General features: G+C 39.4%; 1 protein-coding gene across 1 annotated transcript in view; it reads left to right on the top strand.

Annotated features, from left to right (window-relative positions):
- Nucleotides 1–26,955, top strand: part of DNAH3 (dynein axonemal heavy chain 3) — a 189,277-nt gene that overhangs the window by 94,657 nt on the left and 67,665 nt on the right. Inside the window, exons 32-40 of the mRNA XM_079946098.1 lie at nucleotides 409–500; nucleotides 2,276–2,495; nucleotides 3,085–3,219; nucleotides 6,066–6,177; nucleotides 7,799–8,040; nucleotides 11,089–11,189; nucleotides 12,881–12,986; nucleotides 15,223–15,352; nucleotides 20,188–20,433. Coding sequence (XP_079802224.1) covers nucleotides 409–500; nucleotides 2,276–2,495; nucleotides 3,085–3,219; nucleotides 6,066–6,177; nucleotides 7,799–8,040; nucleotides 11,089–11,189; nucleotides 12,881–12,986; nucleotides 15,223–15,352; nucleotides 20,188–20,433 — 1,384 coding nt within the window. The remainder of the gene's footprint in view (nucleotides 1–408; nucleotides 501–2,275; nucleotides 2,496–3,084; nucleotides 3,220–6,065; nucleotides 6,178–7,798; nucleotides 8,041–11,088; nucleotides 11,190–12,880; nucleotides 12,987–15,222; nucleotides 15,353–20,187; nucleotides 20,434–26,955) is intronic.

Below are 26,955 nucleotides of genomic sequence, written 5' to 3'. Positions count from 1 at the left end.
GATTCTCCTGATACATTATTATCCTGCATCCCTGAATGACTTCTACTGTCTACACTGAACACCGGAAAGCTCCAATAGTTGAATGATGCTCATTTGGCATAGGAGGATGAGGTGTTGCCAGGATACCAGCACCTAAGGCCTTCCACACAACCACTGAGGGACCCAATGTGACACATGTACCTGGACAAGGCTAGTGGGGAGGTTCATGGAGCAGTGGATCTGTCCAGTAAAGACAGTCCTTTTGCACTGATTTGTCCTCCAGCCCTCCTTTCCTTGATTGTCACTGGGTGGTCTGAATGATCATGTTACTTCTCTTTGCCTCTGTAGATGTACTTTCCCCCATTTTCACCTTATGTGTTTAGGTTCTTTACATGAAATCTTATTTTTAGAGGGCTGTTTCTTTTCCAGGCCTTGTTTCGGACAGTGGCCATGATGGTGCCAGATTATGCCCTCATTGGAGAAATCTCCCTCTACTCTATGGGGTTTCTAGACTCCAGAAGGTATGTTATATTGGCTTTCTAGTGGGTTCTAAAGAAAGAGTGACAGAGTGACTTTTTGTGGGGTGGATTCAAGGTAAATTGTCCATTGGAAAAAAAAAGAGAGAAACTTGAGAAACTGCTTTTACTCACAAGTTGATCTGAAAGCACATAGCCCTGGTCTTGGTTCTGACCCCATCCCTGACTAGGAAATGGCTCAGATTACCAAGAAAGGGCCTCCACTCTCTTTGTATATACCTGGAGTTCTTCTAAGGAAGAATCGCTCATCTATTCTCTACCCTTCACTCTAACACACACACACACACACACACTCCTAAATGACTTAAGGCGAGACTGAAAAACATGAAGTTATTCCAAGATTGAAGAGGAAAAATTAATATAATTTAGAATTAACATTGTTATCAATATAATATTTATTTACTCAAATCAACTTGGTTATCTCTCATTCAAGTATTACCCAGTTTTCTAAGACGGAGACATACACAAGCATCAGTGTCTTTATCACATGCACCCAGAGTTGTGAATATTTATTGTAAAATGCCTTTTATTGATCTATTTCAAATTTTACATTTGTCTTTTTACATTGTCTTGCCCATAATCAATTGATTTTTTGTTACTGCAGTTATCTCCACAGGCCCACAGTGTCTTGGTGGCCTGGAGGTCCTGCTGTTAATGCAAAAGGAGCTGCAGATATTCTCGACAGAATGTGCCGTCCCTCCTAGGCTAAGAGGCTGCCTCAGTCATAAGAGGCTTATTTTTTCTATAGGACACTTGGGTTACATTGATTTGCCTGTTCAATTCATTTATTTATTCAATTGGCAAACCACCTACCTTATGCCCAGCCCTGTGCCAGGTGCTGATGAGCAACACAGTCTTTGCTTTTAAAGTAAATCAGTCTTGTTAGAGAGGAGCCCTGCAAGGGGAATGTGCATAAGTACATTAGTTAGGGTAAACCTGACCTCCAAATTCCAATGGGCTAGCATAGCAAAAGTTTATTTTTCACTCCCTAGAAATCTAAAATGGGTGTTTGTGATCAGAGGAGTTCTTCCCCAGGGACCCAGGTTACTTATATCTCACAGCTACAACACACGAGCATAGAGGATCTTATGGAGGAGGTTTTTATGGACCAGCCCTCAAAGTGGCACACTTCCCTTTCATTCATATGCCACTGGCTAGGACTCAGTGATGCGGCCACCCGTAACTGTGTGGGAGGCTAGGAAATGTGGTTCCCCCCCGTGTGCCCAGGAAAAATAAGATATGGCAGTGCACATGAGCATACATGTATTGTGTGCTGAGTATATTAAATTTTGAATTGGTTTTCTTGAATTAAAAAAGTAAAACATGGATATTGAAAAAAATTGTAATGTTACAGAAATGCAAAAATGAGTGTCCCCTTTGTGACCCTTAGTCCTACTCTTTAGGCGTTAACATTGTTAATCGTTTGACGTAATCTTCCCAAGTGTGTGTGTGGGGGGGGGGGGGCGTACACATTCATATATACAGATAAAAGTATAGACACATGTAGCTTCTTGTACAGTATATGTTATACATATGTATGTGCTTGCTGTTTTTCATCCTGCCTTTGAAAGAAAGTCACAGTGCTTCCTTAGCTCATTATGGTAACTCTGTGAAGAGGCCTTCAAACGATAGGGTTTCTCCATCAAGTTCGTGGGCAGGCCTGGCTTCTGCAGGGACAGGGCACAAGCATGTTGGGAATGTCTGCTGAGCAGGACATGGTCCTCTCTAGAGGGTCTGCAGACATGTCTTTGCTCTCCCAGTCTTGCCCAGAAGATTGTTGCAACCTACCGCCTGTGTTCAGAGCAACTTTCCTCCCAGCATCACTATGACTATGGCATGCGTGCTGTCAAGTCTGTGCTCACTGCCGCTGGCAACCTGAAGCTGAAATATCCAGAGGAGAATGAGAGTGTCCTGCTGCTCCGGGCCTTGCTTGATGTCAACCTGGCCAAGTTCTTGGCTCAAGATGTCCCTCTATTTCAGGTATGTAGTGGTTTGGGACCTTGGCTAAGCACTGAGACTCGACATCCAAAGATGAAAAATGTTTTCGGCACCTCTTCCATCTCCTGACACCCCCTCCATTCTCTAGCCAGCATACCTATTGCCAGATACCCTCCCCCAAATGTTAAATAATAATGGTAATAGCAATATCCCTAATTCCTGATTTTAATAAAAACAGTTTCACTGTTAGGATATTTGCTGTTGAGTGTGAGTAATTGTTTATATCAAATGTAATTAGTTTTCTTTTGGAATTATTTTAATGCCTATCTTCCTAACTAGGCTGTAAGCTCTTTAAGACAGAAATCTTGACTGTCTTGTTCATTGCTAGTATAATGACTGAAAGACAGCACAGACTTATTAAATATTTGCTGACTTTTAAAGTTCTGGGGAAGGAAAATCATGTTTAACAGATATTGTTAGAATTTGTAATTGTAGATAAGTTTCAGTACAGGAAAAATGAGGTTTGGAATTTTCCAAGGATTCCTGCTACCTGTAGATCTCATTTTAGAAAAATGTTGAGGTTATGTATCTGATAATTCATCTTTTTCACATCTTGAATTTTTGTTAACAGGGAATTATATCAGATTTGTTTCCTGGAGTTGTTCTTCCAAAGCCAGACTACGAAGTTTTTATGGAAGTGCTGAATGAGAACATCAAAAAGATGAAACTCCAGCCAGTACCTTGGTTTATTGGAAAAATTATCCAGGTTGATTCCTTGTACCCATGTGGGAATGTACCTGTTTACTGTTTGCTGAGGTCAGGAATTAGAAAGAACTATGGTAGATTGGAACTGAGCTGACAGCAATTGGAGATGCCTGGTTAGAGATGAAGACACTCAACAATCTGTTGTGCCTTCAGTTTTCATTTCCAGGAGCTGACTTTTAAAATCCAATATTTTTCCTATGACCATCTTCCCTGGGGTTTCTTTTTCATCATTTGGGGATGAAACAGAACCTTTCAGGGCGTTGGGCTTTGAATTAGTCAAAAACCAACTTTTTTGGTTCCCAGTGACAGATATCCAATTCAAACTCTCTTAGTCAACCAAAGCGAATTTACTCACTTACCTAACTTGGAAAGTACAGAAATATGTTGGTTTCAGGCATAGTGGGATACATGTTTTTAGATAATGTCATTAGGAATCTGCCTGTCCTCATTTCTGGATTCTGCCTCTCTCTGCATGAAAAATTCATTTTCAGTTGGGCCCCCAGTAGCCTCACACTTAGATTGTCCCATGTTCAAGCCCAGAAGGAAAAAGAGCATCGTTCTTGGAGTGTCCTCAGCAAAAGTCTCAGGATTAGCTTTGAATGGTGCTCATAAAGTCACGTGACCATCCCTGAACCAATTACAGAGATAAGAAGTAGACTATAACCACCCCACCTCTGCCAGAAGTGGAGGTGGAGTCAGAGCCACCCAAGTCATGTGGACTGGACCATGAAGTGGTGGTTCCTCAGGGAAAATCAGGGTGCTGTTACCAATAGGTGAAAGAACTGTTTCCACAGTCTTGACCCTGGAGAACCTTAGTGAAACCCCACACTAATTTCAGGGATCCTTCCCTAGGATCACTTTCTATGTAAAACTGACTTAAAGTCATAAGTCGAATAAAATAAGCCCCAAATGCACTTTTTCTACAGAATCACAGGACAGAACTACAAGGGATCTTAAATTCCATCTGCTCCTGGCTCCTTAAGAACACTGGCATCCAGAGAGGGAACAGATTTGGACTCACATAAACCTAGTTTCAAATCTCACCCCCATCAGTTTTTTGCTGTGAGATTTTAGGCAAGTTCGTTCACCATTCTGAGCCCTGGTTTCTTCGACTGTAAAATGGAGGGAGTAAAACCTTCCCCACAGAGTAATTTTGAGACAAGAAGTACATAAAATGCTAGATATAGTGCCTGATTACCATATCAAAATCAACCTCACCATCTCCACAAACATCAGAAATATCATCATTTCCCAAAATCATATTGTTATTTAGAATTAAAGGTCAAAGTAGGACCCAGGTCTCCAGATTCTGAGATCAGAATAAAAATTTTTAGGAATAAAAATTTTTTCCCAACTATTCATCAAATGTGCTACTCTTGACACAATTCATTGAACTTAATATTGAATCCCAATCTATTCGTTGGGATTTCATAGATGGACTTTTTTAAACTAGGCATGAGCTTTTATTTCCAATATTTTATAATAAAAGATTTAAACATGCAGAAAAATTGAAAGAATTTTACTGAGAATACCCATGTACCCACCACCTAGATTTTATAATTAACATTTTATAATACTTGCTTTATCATTTACCTATCCATCCATCCATCCATCCGTCAACTTATCTTACTTTTTTATGTATTCCAAAGTAATTTACAGACCTACAGATGAACTTTTATATAGTTTAGTACCAGTTTTCCAAAGCAAAATATACGGCGCTAACTTCCCTTTTGTATATTGATACCTTGATAATCCATTTAAAGTTACGTGAGGGGGAAGGTGAGAGGCTATTGAATCATAAGTGCCTTTCTCTCTTTTTTTCTAATGCACAGTCAACTCCATTTATCTTTATTCAATCTGAAATGTCTTTGCAGTCTACTTGAATGTAAACCTTGCTTGATGGTTGGGGATTTTGTTGTTTTGTCCTCTCTGTCTGTAGAACTTAGAACAGTATCTGGCACATAATAGGTGTTTAACAAATATTTGCCGGCTCACTTTTGTCAGTACCTGTACCACCCCCATTGTCCTAATTTACACCCTCTGTATAACTCACTTCCAAGGTGAAAAATAATGCAAACAATCCTTAAAATAAAAAGCTTCACATATTCCCTCTTGCTGAGAGACTCACAGTTTAAAAGGAGAGAGAAAACATTTCACATAAATGACCAAAGCATTTGCATTTCAACTGTCATGGACTACTTGTCACAGACAAAACAATTAGAAAATTCAAAAAATGAGCTTCCACTTAGCTGTTGATTCTCAAGGGTAGGGCCTAAAATTACATGGAAGTTCATTTATGTTTTACAGCATCGCCCCTGGCTCAGAAAATACATTTTAATCTATTGAGAGTTCCAATCAAGTCAGAATAGCATTTAGGCCTTGAGAAAGGAAATTTCCAACAGAAATGCAGTTGACTAAAATGACCATTGTTTCCTTTTCCTCTTTAAAAGCAAGCAGAAATGGTGCAATGAAAAGATTAGTGGCATTGAAGTCAGAGAGCCCCGTGGTCAAATCCTGGTTCCACCACTGATGAGCTTGGGCAAGTTAGTTAGCCTCTCTTGAGCTCAGTGTTCCCACCATTTAAAAGTAGTTAATGATACCTGAGTGGATTAAATGAAATAACTTAGGTAAGTCAGTGCTGCTTAGCACATAGATAGGTGCAGAGCAAATAGTATTTCCCATCCCTTAAATAATCTGAGATGCACACATAGAGTTATTCATCCAAAAGATATTTAAACAATAGATGACAAATAAAGGACTGCAGTCCTTGTTCCTTGTAGACATCTGACTAATTGCAGTTCTGGGAGGTCTGCAATGATTAACTTCTTATATGATGTCTCCTCCCAGATCTACGAGATGATGCTGGTAAGACATGGCTATATGATTGTCGGAGACCCCATGGGTGGCAAGACCTGTGCTTATAAAGTGTTGGCTGCAGCTCTGGGTGATTTACACGAAGGTAAAACTCGTATCCCTGGCTCCCAGGGAGGACAGGAATCCCCACTCAGTTGACTGGCTCCATAGAGATGATGCCAGGCTGTTAACTTTACCATCCCTGATTTGTGACATTAGAGCCAGGAATAGAACATGGCACACAGCGGTCTGCAGGCAGAGAATAAAGAGGGGGAGAGCTTCTAACAGGGGATTTTATGTGCATCACTAAAGCTGGAGGAATTTTCTCAAATGCTGAACAGTGGCTTCTCCAAAGGTTTCCCAATGAGAGGGAAACTCCTGCCACTTGCCTAAACAAAACTGTTCTAAGAGGAGATCATTGCATGGTTTCTTTTCTTTTCCTTTTTTTCTTTCCATCCCTTCTTTCCCTCTCTTTCTTTCCCTCTCCTTTCCTTTTTTTCTCCCTCCCATTCTCCCGCCCTCCCATCCACCCTGCCTCCCTCCTTCCCTCCCTCCTTTCCTTCTTTCCTTCCTTCAACTTAATGTAAAAGATAAGACCTCAGACTCTTGAATGAAACCCAGACCTTGGGCAAATGACTAAACCTCTCTTTGCCTCTGTTTTCCCAGCTGTAAAATGGGATTGTTGTGATAATTAAATGAGATTATGCAGGTAAATAACCTAGCTCAACAAATAAAAGCCATGTTTATTGCCAGAGAAACAGTTTTGAGGTTTTTTTCTTTTATAAAGCACAAGGCTGTGGTTTTGAAAAGCAGTGCCTTGCTGTGCCTGTGTTTACAGGATCCCTTCCAGTATGCTTCATTTTAGTATTTTTTTCTAATAACATTGAGTTACTGCTGATTGAGTTACTGTGGAATTTTTGAGTTTTTTGTTTTGGGCACTACCTTGGCCTTAATAAATTGTTATTTAATAACTTGGGCATTTCAAACTTAAGTAATAATTTTGGCATTGAATATAATTTAGGAAACTAAATGAAGAGAAAGGAGGTTACCCCATTGTCTTTGCCTCAGAATTCTGCAGAAATTATTCTTTATTTAGTTCGTGGCTCAGGCACTCCAGTTTTCCCTTACTTTGAAGGATCATGTAAAAGTGTGGTTATTTTCTGTTATTAAATGCATACAATGTGCCACCCATCAGCCTGTGTATTCTGGTTGGGTCCTGGTGCTCCATTTCTCAGGGGACACTTATTGGGCAGCTGAAGAAGAGGTTTCAGGACTAAGCTAGCCCTTCAGATAGACAAAAGGAAAGTAACCATCATTTTCCAGAATCCTTTACCTGTCAGCTGTTTCCGTATCTCAAGTCAAAACCAAGGTTCTAGGGTAGCCAGATACATAAAGAGACCTGATTATATGGCATCTCTCTCCTTTACTGCCTGAGTTCTTTTAGGCCCAGGCAGACTTCTTTAGATCTGACTGGCACATGTGACTTGTTTGAAGTGAGCCTCAGAAAACAATATGGTGAGAAACTAATAGCTGTAATAACCTAACAACTTAAGGCTTTGCCTATCCAGTTATCCCAATTTTTATACAGACTGAGTACAAATTTTAAGGACTATCCTTGGATGGCATATTGATAAAAGTTGTTTGGTCTTTTAGATGGCATTATTTCTTGTCCTAATGTTCTGGTGTCACCAGAACTTTTGTAACTTGTGTTGGACCTTCTTGCCCAGCCAACCAGATGGAGGAATTTGCTGTGGAGTATAAGATCATTAACCCCAAGGCTATCACCTTGGGGCAGCTGTATGGGTGCTTTGACCAAGTGAGCCATGAGTGGACAGATGGTGTCCTTGCCAATGCTTTCCGGGAGCAAGCATCTACTTCGTCTGATGACCGCAAGTGGATTATATTTGATGGACCAGTGGATGCTGTTTGGATTGAAAATATGAACACTGTTCTGGATGACAATAAAAAGGTACCTGTCTGATATCACTTTTACATGGGTGTGCAATAAACTCTTTTACTGAAGTTAGTGATTGATCAAAACTATATAACAATGGAATATTACTCTGCCGTAAAAAAAAAACGAAATTGAGTTATTTGTAGTGAGGTGGATGGACCTAGAGTCTGTCATACAGAGTGAAGTAAGTCTGAAAGAGAAAAACAAATACCGTATGCTAACACATATATATGGAATCTAAAAAAAAAAAAATGGTCATGAAGAACCTAGGGGCAAGATGGGAATAAAGATGCAGACCTATTAGAGAATGGACTTGAGGACATGGGGAGGGGGAAGGGTAAACTGGGACAAAGTGAGAGAGTGGTAGTGTATATATGGACATATATACACTACCAAACGTAAAATAGATAGCTAGTGGGAAGCAGTCGCATAGCACAGGGAGATCAGCTCCGTGCTTTGTGACCACCTAGAAGGGTGGGATAGGGAGGGTGGGAAGGAGGGAGATGCAAGCGGGAAGAGATATGGGGATATATGTATATGTATAACTGATTCACTTTGTTATAAAGCAGAAACTAACACACCATTGTAAAGCAATAATACTCCAATAAAAACGTTAAAAAAAACTATATAATATATACATTTATTACACTAAGAATAAATGCCCCACAAGAAAGTAACAGTTATCAATTCATGAATTATGCTTTTGTTTGTACTTGTAGTGGGTAAGTTATGTGTGTTTAGAGACACTGTTGTATAGTGGTTAAAAGCCTTGGTGCTGGCATCAAATTGGCCTACTAGCTCTACAACTGAGCTGTTATATTGGGCAAGTCACATAACTTCTCTGCACCAGTTTCTTCATGTGTAAAGAGGTAGTAATAAATAAGAGTGTTGATAATTAAATAAGATAGTCCATACATAGTGCCTAATATATGACATGTGTTTTGGTTATCCGTTGCTGTATTGCAAACTACCTTAATGCTTAGTGGCCTAACTTTGCTCATGACACTGTGGATTATAAACTTTGGAAGGGCTCAGGTGGGTTCAGCTAATCCTCATGACGTCAGCTGGGGCAGCTAGGGCTAGAGGAGCCACATCCATGGTAGATTCTTCACTCAGCGTCTGGGGGCTCATTCTTCCTCGTCTTGTCTATCTCTCCGTAACTCTCTCTGTGTCTCTGTGTCTCTGTCTCTCTGCCTTTCTCTCAAAGAGCATCTTATCCTCCAGGCCTCTCTACATGGCTTGGGCTTATCATCTGGTGGCCTTGGAGTAGTGGCACTTCTTACGTGACGGTTCATCTCCAAGAGGCAGGAAGTGAAAGTTTTCAGGAAATTAAGAGTTGTGCTTGGAACTGGCACAGCATCGCTTTCTCTGAATTCTATTAATCAAAGAAGTCACAGAGCCTGCTCAGATTCAAGGGGGTGGAGAAATAGACTCTACCTCTTGATGGAGGTGGGCGAGGTCACGCTGCAAAAGTGTACGTGGAATAGGAGATATTGTTGCAGCAGTCTTTGGAAAATACATTCTGCCACAGTAAATGTAGTGGCTAAAGAGCTTAGGCTCTGGAGCCAGACAGCCTGGGTTCAGATCCTGTCCTGAACCACTTAGCAGTCATGTAACTTCAGGCAAGCTATTTAGTCTCTCTATGCCTCAATTACATCATCTGTAAAATGAGAATAACAGTATCTATGTCATAATGTTGTTAGGAAGGTTAGATAAATTAATATTTGCAAACTGATTATAATATTACCTGGCATGTAGCAAGTGCTATATTAAAATAAAATAAAATAATATTTATCACCATTTCAAGGAATAGGTCTTACACTGACTATACATCATTATCAAATCAAAATATATTTTCCTTCTGCATTTAAATTTTGCAAGACTAAGAGTGAGTCATGCTCAACAATGGAAGGCCTAATTATCCATATTATATACATACACTAATAATATCGTGTTCATAATTTTGATTATATAGCATATAAAAAAAGAATAAGTTTTATTACACGATATGGACTATGTTATATAAACTAATTGTACACATGTATTGGTTGGTCTTGAGATCAGAAGTAGAAAGAGTCATAATCAGTGAATTTCCTGATGGCTCTTCACAGCTCTGAATGAAATCAAACTACTGTCACAGGTATGGGTCTATTTCACTTTTCTTGATTTTCAGAGATGACACTGTTAATGGTATTAGTCCCATAACAGCCGTGACCTTTCTAGGGTTGCACGTAATGACCTGTTCCAGATGTGTTTGATGTGGGTCAGGTAATATATCAGAAACTTTGAAAACCACAATTTAGGATGAGAAGCAGGAAACAATGGCGTTTCCTCTTTTCCCCCGAGAGACCAAGGCCTCAGGCCATCTTATGACTTAAACATCTCACTTTAACCCATGTTGGCAAATGAGAAGCAGCACCATGGACTTGGTGTATATACTCAGAGGCTGTCCTGTGTATTTGCACTACTTTCTGCAGGGATATGCCTGCTAAACACTAGGACTTGTAATGGTCTTTCCTTCCATTCCAAAAAAGGATGTGGAGATATTCTTGTCATTCTAACCCTGGGCCAGTCCATGAGGGATTCCAAAAGGAGTCTTTGTGGGAAACTTGAGCAAATAAAACTGGATGGGGGTATGCTATTAAATTCCTTCCACTGAGGAAGGAACCATGAAACTTGCTGTAGTCTGATAATTTCTGGTTTCTTCATCTAAGGCTGCAAGTCAGTGGTTCTCTGACCTCCCTATTTAATATTACAGCTCACCACACACAGCATTCTCCAGCCCCTCTTCGACGTTATTCTTCTCCAAAGCACTTTCATCACTGTATATTCTATATATTTTGCTTATCATCTGTCTCCTCCGAGCAGAATGCAAACCTCAAGAGGACAGGAATTTTTGTCTGTTTCATTCTGCACAACTAGCATAGTGCCTGGCACAGAATAGGTGCTCAAGAAGTATTTGTTGAATGAATTCAAACCATCTCTGTCCCCACTGATGCCTTTCACTTGCAGATGGAATTTAATTCGTTTGCTGCCCTCCACCCCTCTGCTTTGTACTTTCAGCTTTGTTTAATGAGTGGAGAGATTATCCAGATGAGCTCCAAGATGAGTCTGATCTTCGAGCCAGCTGACCTGGAGCAGGCCTCCCCCGCCACTGTGAGCAGGTCAGTCAGCTTGCAGGGACCCCCTGAGGGAGTGTGAGGCCTCACTAACCCTACGCAGGAGGGAAAGCTCTAAAAATCCATAAATGTGATTAAACTCCAGCAGATCACCTGCACTACTTGTTGTCAGATTTGTCGTAAAGTTAGTCCTCAATCCACAGTGCTGGTAGGAATCTAAAGTCAGGCAATCACTTTGGAAAAGAGATTGATATCATCTCCTAAAGTTGATCTTTCTTATGCCTCATGACCCAGCAATTCTGCTTGTAAGTATTGATATATACCCAAAGGAAACTTTTGCCCACGTACAATAGGAGACATGTACCAGAATTTTCAGAGTAGCATAATTTACAATAACAAACACTTAGAAACGACCCAAATGCCCATTAACAGGAGCGAATTAAAAAGTATAATAAGATCACAAATCGTAGTATTTGTATGTCATTCAAAATAAATGAACTGTACTGACAAGCAACTATATAAGATAAATCTTAGTAAAATTAAAGATAAAATCTTAACAATATTATGTATAAAAGTAAGCCTGTAATATTACATACAGCATAGTGTCCCCTTTTAAATTATTAAAAACAAGTAAATATATATATATGTGTGTATATATATATATATATATATATATGCTATAAAACTCTATAAGAAGGAAAGAAATCAAAGCACAGGTGAGCATGAGATTCAAGATGCTGTATAACCTCAGGTGGGGAAAGCCACGGGCATAGGATAAGGGAGACTATATGGTTAGATGAAGGTTATTGTCAAGACCCTAGCTTCTGCCTGGGTATTGGGTTCATGGGCACTTAGTACATTATTGAAAACAATTAACTGAGAAAGGCCATGCATGGGCTAATGATGAGTGTGCCAAGGATAAGAATTAATCCAATAGTGTAACTTCAGTCCATAAAAAATAAAATAAAATAAAATCAGCCCACATTCCCAAAGGCAATGTAAGGGAAGAGAAAGAGCCTATGGCAAGTTAGACCAACTTGGGCTCCCACCCTGGCCACACCACTTGCTAGCTGTGTGACCTCTTCTGAGTCACGTAGCCTCTCTGAGCTACAGTCTCCTCATGTCTAAAATGTATACCATAAAGCGGAATATTTAGAGATGAAGGCCATTAAGACTTAGCATAATGGCTGACACGCAGTAGGTGTTCAATAAATGGTAGCCAGTGTTAGTAACAAAGGAGGGAGTGCCTAGATACAACAGAATGGGGGAAAAAGTGCTAAACAAAATGTTACATGTCAGTGCATGGTAATGTACTAACATTATGGTAATGATAATAGTAGCTTTCATTGATTAAGAGGTTTCTGTGTTCTAGACCTTTCATTTAACCATTACAACAACCTTATGAACTACATATTTTTTATATTCCTCAATTTACAAACAAGGACAGAGAAGTTCAGAGACGGTAAAGAAATTTGCCCAAGGTCACTCAATTAGTAAGGTCTGGGGCTGGGATTTGAATCTAGGTCTCTGATTCTCAAGACCCAACTCTTAGCACTGGTCTCCACCCTTTCCTGGCAAAATCTGTGCATCTTTCCTTTGGCTTGGAGCTGGTAAGGGTCTATGCCCCGACCCAAGCTCCAGCCTCTTACCTCACCATGACCTCCTACATTTACTTCACCCCTACGTGCTTGGGAGCCAGATGTGGACCAGGCTGGTCCTCTGTTTGTGCTTGCCAGGTGTGGGATGATCTACATGGAGCCCCATCAGCTAGGTTGGAAGCCCCTGAAGGATTCATACATGGACACCCTGCCTTCCAGTCTCACCGAGGAACACAAGGAATTGGTGAGATCCTCTGGTCCCTTTCCTTCCTGTCCCTCCCTGTCTCCCTACTCTTCATCCCAAAGGTCTTCTAGGATCATTTTCACATTCATAATTACAGAAGGCAAGAAGGAGCAGGAAATTCCCTGACTGTCCCTAATTATCTTGCTTCCTGGCTACCTGCCATTTTTCTGACTTTCACTCCACGTGGTGAGGATGGGGTGATGCAGTCAATTTCTCCTTTCTCTTCTACCTTCTCCATTACTTCTGGGCTCCCCAGTGGAGAATTCTGGTGCTTGAGAAATGTTCTATTTGATGACTGGAATGTCACCCCTTTCCCCATTGCCTACTAGGAGAAATGCCTCTGGAAGTTGCTCTAAAGATGGACCAGGTTAGGAAGACCTGTGTTCCTCTCTTCACTGCCACTTCCCGTCCCTGTAACCTAGACTCCATACCTTCTATATTTAGGGAGCCAGAACCAGTTAGAAATTCTCTTAGTGCAGCTACTAAGAGTGTCCATTTTCTTCTTCCCTTCCTAAAAGAGATGTAAATGTTCAGGTTACATTAGCAAACACTCAGACAAGGGAAGTAGGAAGGGAGAACCAGTTCTTATGGTGTTTCTGATTCCCTAGGAAAGTTTCCCACTGAAGAAGCCAAGAAGGATCTGAGGTGGATTCTCTTCCCACTGTGGAAACAGTCTGGGGAACTGTGTAGGACAGCCCCTCTCCTGTCACATTTACATACATGCACAATATATATGTAGCATGTTTATTTACATAGACACATATCCACATGCACAGTGAGAAACCAATCTACACATGCACAGGAAGCCTTCAGAAACTTCCCAGTATCCTTAGTACAGTCTAACTTCTTATCGGGCCTCTGAGACTGTGATCCCACCCAGCCTGCCTCTCCAACCTCACCTACCCTCTTCTCAGCCTCAGCTCATTATCTTCCAGCCCTTGGGTGTTGTTTCCATTCCTAGAAAACCCCAGGTTTTACTACCTCAAAGCTTTTGCATTTTTTGTTCCTCTTTCTGGAAATCTTGCCCCATTTATTCTCATAAGGGATGATTCACTTTTTTGTCATCCAGGTGTCAGCATAAAGGCCTCCTTCTCCAAGAAGTCTTCCCTGACCACCCTATTAAAAACTTCCTGTTATTTCCCATTGTAATACCTTTATTTGTTTCCTGCTAGTACATTCATGATTTGTAAATACTTTCATTTCCTTGCTTGTTTATTTATTTTTTGTTTGTCTTCCCTTCCCCTCAGACCACGAGGACAGGGACCTTTTCTATCTTGTTCATCATTTATCCTTAGCACCTACCACACTGCATTTAGTAGATGCACAATAAATTTTACTGACTGAAAACCACATATCTATGTACTCATATATAGTCATATATACATATAAAGACATCTAAACATTCATATATGCACACATATCTGTGTATAATCAGTATCTGTATATTTATTTAGTGATGACCTACCTACTTACAAAAAAATAACTTAAGGTAATTTACAGCGAAAGTCACAAAGTATAACAAAAGTGAAAAAAACACTAAGAGGAGAAAGTGAGGCAAGTAATTTTTTAATATATTTTTTATTAGAGTATAGTTGCTCTACACTGCTGTAGAGCAAAGTGAATCATCCATACATATACATATATCCCCTCTTTTTTGGATTTCCTTCCCATTTATGTCACCACAGAGTGCTGAGTAGAGCTCCCTGTGCTATGTAGTAGGTTCTCATTAGTTGTTTTAAATTGGGTGGGGAGCAGAGCCAAGAGACAACAATTAACATACCCACCAATAAGTATGTACATACATACATATGGGGAATCGCTGAAAATGAGCCTGAAATTCCCTGTGGCCACTTTCTACAGGAGACCTGCCTTATAAATGCCAGTCAGTCATTTGCAAATCAGTTGTTTAGAATTCCTAACATTTTTTTTTATAGAAACAAAGGCAGATACTGTGGCTGGGACCTAAAACTATTTCATGCATCCTGTAGCTGACCCATAGTGGCTCCAAGCTTCAGCTTAGTGGAATGGGAGGCGTGGGGAATAGCCAGTGGGCTGCACAGTCCATTAAATAGGAAGCTGGGCGCATCTGTCTTGGTGCCTGTGGACTTTCCTCAGTACACCTAGACTCAAAAGTAATCAGCAGTCTTACCAACATTTCCAGCCTCCTCGAGGTGTACCAAGCTCTTGGTCTTCAACACACTTTTTAATAATGTCAAATCTCACTTTCTACTCTTAGGTCAATGACATGTTCATGTGGCTTATCCAGCCCTGTCTGGAATTTATTCAGCTTCAGTGTAAATTTGTGGTCCAAACATCTCCCATCCACCTTGCCTTCTCAATGATGAGACTGTACTCCTCTCTGCTAGGTAAGTACTACCCTACAGTTCTTAAGCCAAATGAGCGTATGGTGTGCCTTGGCCATTTCTTCTGCTCCCACCCCTATTATTCCTCCATGAGTTACAATGAGACCAGCATTTTGGTCTAGAACCAGCAAGTCTTTTGAGTGTAGATAGTAGAGTTTGGTGGAAAGAGTCCATATAGTTTGGCTTGATCTTACATTGACTTCCTGGGTATTCTTGTGCAAATTAGCCCATTCTTCCTCAGTATTAGATTCCTCATCCACACAATGGGAATAATAATTCCTGTTCCTCTTTACCTAACAGGGAGGGATATCCTGGAGGAAAATGAATTTAGATGACATATGTAAATGTATATCAGGAAAAAAAAGATTCTGAAAAGAATAAGATAGGAAGTTTTTCCATTTTAAGAAAACTTATATTACAAAAATCTGAATTCATAAAACACATAGATACACTATAAAAAAACTGATCACATTAGTCTCCAGAACTAGGGAACTTCTCCAGGACATGGAGAACCATTGGTTTAAATGTCCTGGAGAAGTTCTCTATAACCATTTCACATAAATCAAATTTTACAGGATTCTATTGGAAATGACAAAAGATGTGTTAATTTGGAGAACTTTTATTGGATGCCATTTCTTTCTCAAGATAATACATAATTCAAACTGAAGGTGAATCTTCTTACAGCTTCTGCTACATGAACATATTTTCTCAGCCCATTTCTTCCAAAGGCATTATAGATGTAGATTAAAAAAAAAAGTAACATGGGAAACTTGAGTGGAGACTTTCTCTAGCTAAATATTATTTGATTTTCTAAAATTAAAATTACAGGCAATATTTTTAGAAGCACACTAATTCATACAATATCACATATTTGTATTTTTATTTGTAAATTTTACATACTTTCCCAAGCTCCTTTTACTATCCTTGTGTAGTATCTCCTCCAGGAAAGAAAGCACCAGCATGAGAAGTGAACTTATTGTCCACAGTCCTGAGTAACCTCATCTCTTGCCTTCCTGAATCTATAGCTATGAATCCTCTCAGGAGTGCTCAAATACACACAACTACTAAAAATGGGGGACTGGGTTTGAATGCACACATATTTGATTTTGGGGCTATAACTTTTTACTCTGTCAGTGTTAAAATGCAAGAACATGGTAGCTGTGATTAACAAGGACTTGCGATAAGGAACACCGAATACATTTTTAGCCTTTTATTTTGAAATAATTTTAGACTTAAAGAAAAATTGCTAAAAGAATGTAGAGTCACATGTACCCTTTGCCGAGATTTCTTTAATGTTAACATCTTATATAATGAAGGTACAATTATCATAATAAGGAAGTTAACATTGATACTATACTGTTAACTACACTTTATTTGAATTTCACATTTTTCCACAAATGTTCTTCTTCTGATCCAGGATCCAATTCAAGATGCCACATTGTACTTAATTGTTGTTATCTCTTTGGTCGCCTACAAGCTATGACAGTTCTTCAGTCTTTCCTTATATTTCATAACTTTTTCACAGATGAAGACTGTCCAGTTATGTTATAGGATGCTTCTCAATTTAAGTTTGCCTCATATGTTCGCATAATTAGATTGAGATTGTGCTTATTAAAAAATTTAGGTATATTTGATTTACAATATTATATGTTTCAGGTGTAAAACGCAGTGATTCACAATTTTTAAAGATTATATTCCATTAAAGTTATTATAAAATACTGGCTATATTCCCTGTGTCGTACAATATATCCTTGTAACTTATTTGTTACATACATAGTAGTTGGTACTTCTTAATCACCAAACATTGGCTTGCCCCTCCCCTGTCCCTCTTCCCGCTGGTAACTACTAGTTTGTTTTCTATATCTGTAAGTCCATTTCTTTTTTGTTATATCCACTAGTGTGTTGTAATTTTTAGATTCCACGTATAAGTGACAACATGCAATATTTGTCTTTTTCTGTCCGACTTATTTTACTAAGCATAATAACCTCCAAGCCCATCCATGTTCTTGCAAATGGCAAAATTTCATTCATTTTTATGGCTGAGTAGTCCATCTTCTTTAATGATTCATCTGTGGGTGGACACTTAAGTTGCTTCCATATCTTGGCTATTGTAAATAATGCTGCTATGAACATTGGGTGCATGTATCTTTTTGAATTAGTGTTTTTGTTTTTTCAGATATGTGCCCAGGAGTGGGATTGCTGGATCATATGACAACTCTATTTTTAGTTTTCTGAGGAACCTCCATACTGTTTTCCACAGTGGCTGCACCAATATACATACCTGCCAACAGTGTACGAGGGTTGCTTTTTCTCCACATCCTCACCAACATTAGATATTTGTGGTCTTTTTGATGATAACTGTTCTGACAGGTGTGAGGTGATACCTCATTATGGTTTTCATTTACATTTCTCTGATGATTAAAGATGTTGAACGGGGCTTCCCTGGTGGCGCAGTGGTTGAGAGTCCGCCTGCCGATGCAGGGGACACGGGTTCGTGCCCCGGTCCGGGAAGATCCCACATGCCATGGAGCAGCTGGGCCCGTGAGCCATGGCCGCTGAGCCTGCGCGTCTGGAGCCTGTGCGTCCAGAGCCTGTGCTCCGCAACGGGAGAGGCCACAACAGTGAGAGGCCCACGTACTGCAAAAAAAAAAAAAAAAAAAAAAAGATGTTGAACATCTTTTCATGTGCCTGTTGGCCATCTGTATCTCTTCTTTGGAAAAATGTCTATTCAGATCTTCTGCCCATTTTTAATCAGGTTGTTTGTTTTTTTGTTGTTGATTTATATGACCTGCTTTTGTATTTTAGATATTAACCCCTTATCAGTAATATCATTTGCAAATATTTTCTCTGATTCAGTAGGTTGTCTTATCATTTTGTCCATGGTTTCCTTTGATATGCAAAAGCTTTTAAGTTTAATCAGGTCCCACTTGTTTAGTTTTGATTTTGTTTCCTTTGCCTTAGGAGACAAATCAAAAAAATATTGCTACTATTTATGTCAGAGTGTTCTGCCTATGTTTTCTTCTAGGAGTTTTATGGTTTATGGTCTTACATTTAGGTCTTTAATCCATTTTGAGTTTATTTTTTGCGTATGGTGTGAGAAAATGTTCTGATTTTATTCTTTTACATATAGCCGTCCTATTGTCCCAGCACCACTTACTGAAGAGACTGTCCTTTCTCCATTATATATTCTTGCCTCCTTTGTCATAGATTAATTGACCATAAGTGTATGGGTTTATTTCTGGGCTCCCTATTCTGTTCCATTGATCTGTATTTCTGCTTTTATACCAGCACCATACTGTCTTGATTACTGTAGCTTTGTAGTATAGTCTGAAGTCTGGGAACATTATGCCTCCAGCTCTGTTCTTCTTTCTTAAGATTGCTTTGGCTATTAGGGGGTCTTATGTGTTTGCATACAACTTTTAGAATTATTTGTTCTAGTTCTATGAAAAATGCCTTTGATATTTTGATGAGGATTGCATTGAATCTGTAGATTACCTTGGGTAGCATGGTCATTTTAACAATATTAATTCTTCCAATCCATGAACACAATATATCTTTCCATCTGTTTGTGTCATTTTCAGTTCTTCATCAGTGTCTCGTAGTTTTCCGAATATAGGTCTCTTACTTCCTTATTTAGGTTTATTCCTAGATATTTTATTCTTTTTGATGCAATGTTAAATGGGATTCTTTCCTTAATTTCTCTTTATAGTAGTTTGTTTTCAGTGTATAGAAGTGCAACCAACTTCTGCATATTAATTTTATTAATTTTGAATCCTGCAACTTTACTGAATTTACTGGTGAACTGTAGTAGTTTTTTGGTGATGCCTTTAGGATTTTCTATATATAGTATCATGTCATCTGCAAGCACTGACAACAAGAACAACAGCATCAACAACCAAAAGAACAAGTGTTGATGAGGATGTAGAGAAATTGGAACCCTTGTGCACTGTTGATGGAAATGTAAAATGGTACAGTTACTATGGAAAATAGTTTGTCAGATCCTCAGAATTAAAAATAGAATTACCAGATGACTTAGCACTTCTGCTTCTGGTATATGTACAAAGGAATTGAAAGTAGGGACATAAACAGATATTTGTACACCCATGTTCATAGCAGCATTATTCACAGAAGCCAAAGGTGGAAGCAACCCAAGTGTCCATCAACCAATGAATGGATAAATAGATCAAGTATATACATATGGTGAAATATTATTCAGCCTTAAAAAAGGAAGGAAATTCTGGGGAGTTCCCTAGTGGTCTAGTGGTTAGTGTTTGGTGCTTTCACTGCTGTGGCCTGGGTTCAATCCCTGGTTCAGGAACAGAGATTCCACAAGCCGCATGGTGCGGCCAACATAAAAAAAAAGAAATTCTGATACATGCGCCAACATGGATGAACCTTGAGGACATTATGCTAAGAGAAATAAGCCAGTCAGAAAAGACTATATGATTTCACCTCTAAGACATATCTAGGTTAGTCAAATTTATAAAGACAGAAAGTAGAATGTTGTTTGCCAGGCCGTTGGGGAGAGGGTAATGAATTAGTTTCAGCTTTGCAAGATGAAAATAGTGCTGGATATGAATAGTGGTGATGGTTGCACAACAACATGAATGTATTTAATACCACTGAACTTTAAAATGGTTAAGATGGTAATTTTTATGTTACGCATATCTTACCACAATAAAAAAAATTTTTTTTTAATGTATGTGGATAAAGGATCTGGCAGGTGATGCCATTCAACCAGTATCAATCCTCTTCCCAGGCCCCTCACAGACAAAACTGCCCAATTCATATCTATTGCACTCTGCAGCTTTTCCTGAGATTCCTTTTCTTGCTTTTAGATGAAATCAGGGAAATAGAAGAGAAGGAAAGTGAATTAGTTGAAAGCCTGACAAGCCAACAGATCTTCCTCTGGCTGCAAGGTCTCTTCCTTTTTGCCTTGGTGTGGACCGTGGCCGGCACCATCAATGCAGACAGCAGAAAGAAATTTGATCTGTTTTTCCGCAACCTCATCATGGGTATGGATAATAACAACCCAAGACCCAAAAGTGTCAAACTCACCAAAAACAACATCTTTCCAGAAAGAGGTAACTTAGTACCTGTTTGTTTTGTCTTACTGTAGTGGTTTGGAGCATATGTTCCAAGCCCAACCAAAATGTGTGGCCCACGTGAGGCCTTTGCAAAAGTCAGGAAAGATTTTGTAGCTTGCCTGAGAGGGTTCACTTCTCCAGAGCTGGCCCATGTATGTAGAGATGGGTGACCCTGAAGTCAGGGTCTTATGGGTTATTTTAACTACTAATTTTTAATTTAGAAAAAGTCGATATAACTTTTTTTTTAATTACCCATAATCTCATCACTCTAACAGGCCCCAGGGAACAGCATGAGAAATATAGCCACTTTTTTTTCTTACGCCCTTCTAGTCCTGTTCTGTGTGTATACACGTCATATCATGGCGATTATGGTATTAACATTTCCTTTAATTTTTTCATTGTAATCTAATATTAAAATATTTATAAGTTTGCTACATACATTATCTTCAGAATGATTACTTTAACGATGTATTAATATTCTTATATGTGTGACATCATTCATAAAAAGATTGAAAGATGTTTGTTTTCTTTTAAGTAGCTTTTACTGCTTTTTTTCTTACCACCCAAGTAATACATTACATCAAATTTAGAAAATACAGAGAAAGGAATAGAAGAAAATAAGTATCAATGGTAATCCCACTATCCAGAAATAATCACTTTTTATATTTTTCCTTCCAGTGTTTTTCTGTATTTCTATAGCAAAAATGGGATCATATTATATACATTCCAAATAGTTTTACATTTTTTTAATTATGAAAAAGTATATGATGGGCCCATGAGGGAACTCCCTGGGGTGATGGTAATGTTGTATATGTTGAGAGAGATTTGGGTTACACAAATACATGCAATTCTCAAAACTCAGTGAATGAACACAAGACTTGTGCATTTCACTGTATACAAATTTTTTAGCAAATGAAAAAACATAACTATTGAACAGTTAATGATATACATGCCAAAGTATTTATGAGGAAGTGTATATATTTTCTTTGAAATGTGTCAAAAAATAAGATGCCTTAATTGATGGAGAGAGGGATGAACAGGTATGTGATAAAACAAGTGAAAAACTAATGGTAAAATCTAGGAGATGGGTATACAAATGTTCACTGTACAAGGTTTTCAGTGTTTCTTTATGTTTGAAACTTTACATAATAATAAAAAAAAATGAATGAGCAAGTAGTTGCCGTTGTCCCCCTAAACACACACTTTCCCCAGCACACCTGGCACACTTCAAATATGTGATACATGGTTATCTGTCAGATGAACTGCATGGAGGCCTTGTACCAATCCCCTTGTTAGATGGTAGTACATCCATTCTTTTTTTTTTTTTTTTTGCGGTACACGGGCCTCTCACTGTTGTGGCCTGTCCCGCCGTGGAGCACAGGCTCTGGACGGGCAGGCTCAGCGGCCATGGCTCACGAGCCCAGCCACTCTGCAGCATGTGGGATCTTCCTGGACCGGGGCACGAACCCGTGTCCCCTGCATCAGCAGGCGGACTTTCAACCACTGCGCCACCAGGGAAGCCCCATTCTTTTTTTTCCCTCTGTTTTTTTAATTCAGAAGATTTTCTTTTTCTATTTTTTTTATTTTCATTTTTATTTTTATTTATTTATTATTTTTTTGCAGTATGCAGGTCTCTCACTGTTGTGGCCTCTCCCGCCGTGGAGCACAGGCTCCGGACGCACAGGCTCAGCGGCCATGGCTCACAGGCCTAGCCGCTCCGCGGCATGTGGGATCTTCCCAGACCAGGGCACGAACCCGCGTCCCCTGCATCGGCAGGTGGACTCAACCACTGCACCACCAGGGAAAGCCTATGATACTTTTAATGTATTGTTCGATTTGGTTTGCTAATATTTTGTTGAGGATTTTTGCATCTATGTTCATCAGTGATGTTGGCCTGTAATTTTCTTTTTTTGTGATAACTTTGGTTTTGGTATCAGGGTGATGCAGGCCTCACAGAATCAGTTCAGAAGTGTTCCTGCCTCTGCAATTTTTTGGAATAGTTTGAGAAGGTACATGTTAACTCTCCTCTAAATGTTTGGTAGAATTCACCTGTGAAGCCCTCTGGTCCTGGACTTTTGTTTGTTGGGGGTTTTTAAATTACTGATTCAACTTTATTACTGGTAATTAGTCTGTTCATATTTTCTATTTCCTCAAGGTCCACTCTTGGGAGATTGTACCTTCCCAAGAATTTGACCATTTCTTCTGGGTTGTTCATTTCTTTGGCATATAGCTGTTCATAGTAGCTTCTTATGATCATTTGTATTTCTGTAGTGTTGGTTGTAATTTCCCCTCTTTCATTTCTGATTTTATTGATTTGGGCCTTCTCCCTTATTTTTCTTGATGAGTCTGGCTACAGGTTTATCAATTTTTTTTATCTTTTCAAAGAACCAGCTTTTCGTTTCATTGATCTTTTCTATTGTTTTTTAGTCTCTATTTCATTTATTTCTCCTCTGATCTTTATGATTTCTCTCCTTCTACTAACTTTGGGTTCACTTATTCTTCTTTCTCTAGTTCCTTTAGTTGTAAGGTTAGGTTGCTTATTTGAGATTTTTCTTGTTTCCTGAGGTAAGATTGTATTGCTATAAATTTCCCTCTTAGAACTGCTCTTGGGCTTCCCTGGTGGCGCAGTGGTTGAGAGTCCGCCTGCTGATGCAGGGGACACGGGTTCGTGCCCCAGTCTGGGAGGATCCCATATGCCGCGGAGCAGCTGGGCCCATGGGCCATGGCCGATGGGCCTGCGCGTCTGGAGCCTGTGCTCCGCAACGGGACAGGCCACAGGGGTGAGAGGCCCGTGTACCGCAAAAAAAAAAAGAACTGCTCTTGCTGTATCCCATAGGTTTCGGATCATTGTTTTTTCATTTTCATTTGTGTCTGGGTATTTTTTTATTTCCTCTTTGATTTCTTCAGTAATCCATTGGTTGTTTAGCCTCCACGTATTTGTGATTTTTGCAGTTTTTTTCTTATAGTTGATTTCTAGCCTCATAGTTCTATGGTTGGAAAAGATACTTGATATGATTTAAATTTTCTTAAATTTACTGAGGCTTTTTTGTGGCCTAGCGTGTGATCTGTCCTGGAGAATGTTTCATGTGCACTTGAAATTATGTATATTCTGCTGCTTTCAGATGGAATGCTCTATGTATATCAATTAAGTCCATGTGATCAAAGGTGTCATTTAAGACCAGTGTTTCCTTATTAATTTTCTGTCTAGATGATCTGTCTATTGATGTAAGTGAGGTGTTAAAGCCCCGCCCCCAACTATTATTGTGTTACTGTCAATTTCTTCTTTTATGTCTGTTAATATTTGCCTTATATATTGAGGTGCTCCTATGTTGGATGCATATATGCTTACAATTGTTATATCGCTTCTTGGATTGATCCCTTGATCATTATATAGTATCCTTCTTTGTCTCTTGTAACAGACTTTATTTTAAAGTCTATTTTGTCTCATATAAGTATTGCTACTTTTGATTTCCATTTGCACAGAATACCTTTTTGCATCCCTTCACTATCAGTCTGTGTGTGTCTCTATATCTGAAGTGAGTCTCTTGTAGGCAGCATATATACAGGTCTTGTTTTTGTATCCATTCAGCCACTCTATCTATGTCTTTTGGTTGGAGCATTTAATCCATTTACATTTAAGGTAATTATTGATATTTATGTTCATATTGCCATTTTATTATTTTTCTTTTTTTCTCTTCTCTTAAGATTTGATGACTATCTTTAGTGTTATGTTCAGATTTCTTTTTCTTTTTTTTGTGTATGTCTAGTTTAGATTTTTGGTTTGTGGTTGTTACTATGAGGATTTTATATGGCAGTCTGTGTATGTGTGTGTATTGGTATGTGTGTGTATATAAGTTGCTGATCTCTTCATTTCAAATGCATTTTTAAAACCCTGCATTTGTACTCTCCTCCGCTCCCAATTACTATTTTTGATATCATATATTTACATCTAATTGTTTTCTGTATCTCTTAACTGCTTATTGTGGGTATAGATGATTTTACTACTTTTGACTTTTAACCTCCCTACTAGCTTTGTGTGTGGATGATTTCCTACCTTTACTGTAGGTTTGCCTTTACTGGTGACCTTTTTCATTTTGTAATTTTCTTGTTTCTAGTTGTGGCCTTTCCTTTTTCCTAGAGAAGTTCCTTTAACATTTGTTATAAAGCTCATTTGGTGGTGCTGAACTTTTTTAGCTTTTGCTTGTCTGTAAAGCTTTTGATCGCTCCATCAAATCTGAATGAGAGCCTTGCCAAGTAGAGTATTTTTGATTGTAGGTTTTTACCTTTCATCACTTTAAACATACTGTGCCACTTCCTTCTGGCCTGCAGAGTTTCTGCTGAAAAATCAGCTGATAGACTTATGCGAGTTCCCTTGTATGTTACTTGTTGCTTTTCCCTCACTGCTTTTAATATTCTCTCTTTATCTTTAATTTTTGTCTTTTTGTTTGTTTGTTTATTTGTGGTACGCGGGCCTCTCACTGTTGTGGCCTCTCCTGTTGCGGAGCACAGGCTCCGGATGCGCAGGCTCAGCCGCCATGGCTCACGGGCCCAGCCGCTCCGCGGTATGTGGGATCTTCCCGGACCAGGGCACGAACCCGCGTCCCCTGCATCGGCAGGCAGACTCTCAACCACTGCACCACCAGGGAAGCCCAGGTTCTTTTTTTTTAATAGATTTAATTAACTTATTTATTTATTTATTTTTGGCTGTGTTGGGTCTTTGTTGCTGCGCATGGGCTTTCTCTAGTTGTGGCGAGCGGGAACTACTCTTCATTGAGGTGCACAGGCTTCTCATTACGATGGCTGCTCTTGTTGCGGAGCACGGGCTCTAGGCACGTAGGCTCCGGTAGTTGTGGCACGTGGGCTCCAGTAGTTTGGGCACGTGGGCTTCAGTAGTTGTGGCTTGCAGGCTCTAGAGCACAGGCTCAGTAGTTGTGGTGCATGGGCTTAGTTGCTCCACAGCATGTGGGATCTTCCTGGACCAGGGCTTGAACCCGTGTCCCCTGCATTGGCAGGTGGATTTTAACCACTGCGCCACCAGGGAAGCCCTTTTCACAGGTTCTTATTGGCCTGTTGATGTTCTTTTTTGTAATGTTCTATCATAGTTTTATTTTTAACAGACTATGTCTAGATGTAGGTATTCTTTTGTTTATTTTTCCTAGAACATGATGAGTCCTTTCAGTCATCAAGGGAAAGTTTTAGTCTCTGGCTTCCATATCTATCATCTCATCTTTCCTTATTTTTGTGTTTTTGCCTTTTTTTATACCAATTATTCATTTTAATATGATTCACCCACAACTTCAATTATGCTTTTACTGCCTTGAGTGATTTTAATTCTGCTGTGTGTCTTTTGTTTCCTCACTATCCTTTCTTAGTGTATGACTAAAAGCACAGGCCATAGGGGCTTCGCTGGTGGTGCAGTTGTTGAGAGTCCACCTGCCGATGCAGGGGATGCGGGTTTGTGCCCCGGTCTGGGAGGATCCCACATGCCGCGGAGTGGCTGGGCCCGTGAGCCATGGCCGCTGAGCCTGCGCGTCCGGAGCCTGTGCTCCGTAACGGGAGAGGCCACAACAGTGAGAGGCCCACGTACCACAAAATAAATAAATAAATAAAAATAAAATAAAATAAAAGCACAGGCCATGAAGTCAAATTGTCAGAGCTTGAATCCTGGCTCCAGTATTTACTAGTTGGATGACTTTGAGCAAGTTCCCTAATGCCACTCAGTTTCCTCAATTATGAAATGAGGGCAATGATAATACTATGTATTCATGGTGTTCTTGTAAGAATTAAACAGGTTAACACATGTAAAAGCATTTAGAATAAAGCGTGGTACACAGGAAGTGTTAAATAAATATTAGCAACTTTTATTGCTGTCCTCCTCCTCATCATCTCTGTTAGCTCATTCATCTCCCTTTTTTAATCTCATTTTGCCTTTTCATCTAAGCCTGTTTTCTCCTTATGGTTTTCTGTTCCTATTTCATGGAAAAATTATGTCTTTTTGCACCCTATTTAGGATATCAAACAGTTTTCTGAAATTTGGTTGTGAGTCCTGCATTAAACAAGGTTCAGAGGTATACTCTTCAAGTTTAATCTCCATGTTATATTTCTTTACATTGCAACATTTTTTCACAGGTTCCATGTGTGGTTGTCTGCTTCCCCATGCTTCAAGATCAATCTCTTCATGCTGTGTCAGCAAATTGGTACATGAAGTATCCTTGACCCCATTCTTGGTTCACTTTGTGACAACATCTTTCCTTTCCTTCTGTAGCTGAGCAGCTAATTATGTGCACAGCTTCCAAGTTCCCTACAGCATCTCCTGCCTACTGTAATGGGCTCGTCTCCTTCCTCCATGTCCTATTCAACTGATGCAGTATTAAAAAGGCCCCATAATTTCCAGCATGTACTGCAGACTAGTTTCTTCGTATACCTTCTTTGGCAACAACTACTCTACTTAAACGTAGGTTTGGTTCTGAAAAAGCTGTTTGTAAGAGCAAAATGACACCTTACAAGTGACCGATGTGA

This window comes from Stenella coeruleoalba (genome assembly GCF_951394435.1).
Source record: "Stenella coeruleoalba genome assembly, chromosome: 15".
NCBI lineage: Eukaryota > Metazoa > Chordata > Mammalia > Artiodactyla > Delphinidae > Stenella > Stenella coeruleoalba.
Note: the sequence above shows the minus strand (reverse complement) of the source record. Positions and strands in the feature narration are given on the sequence as shown.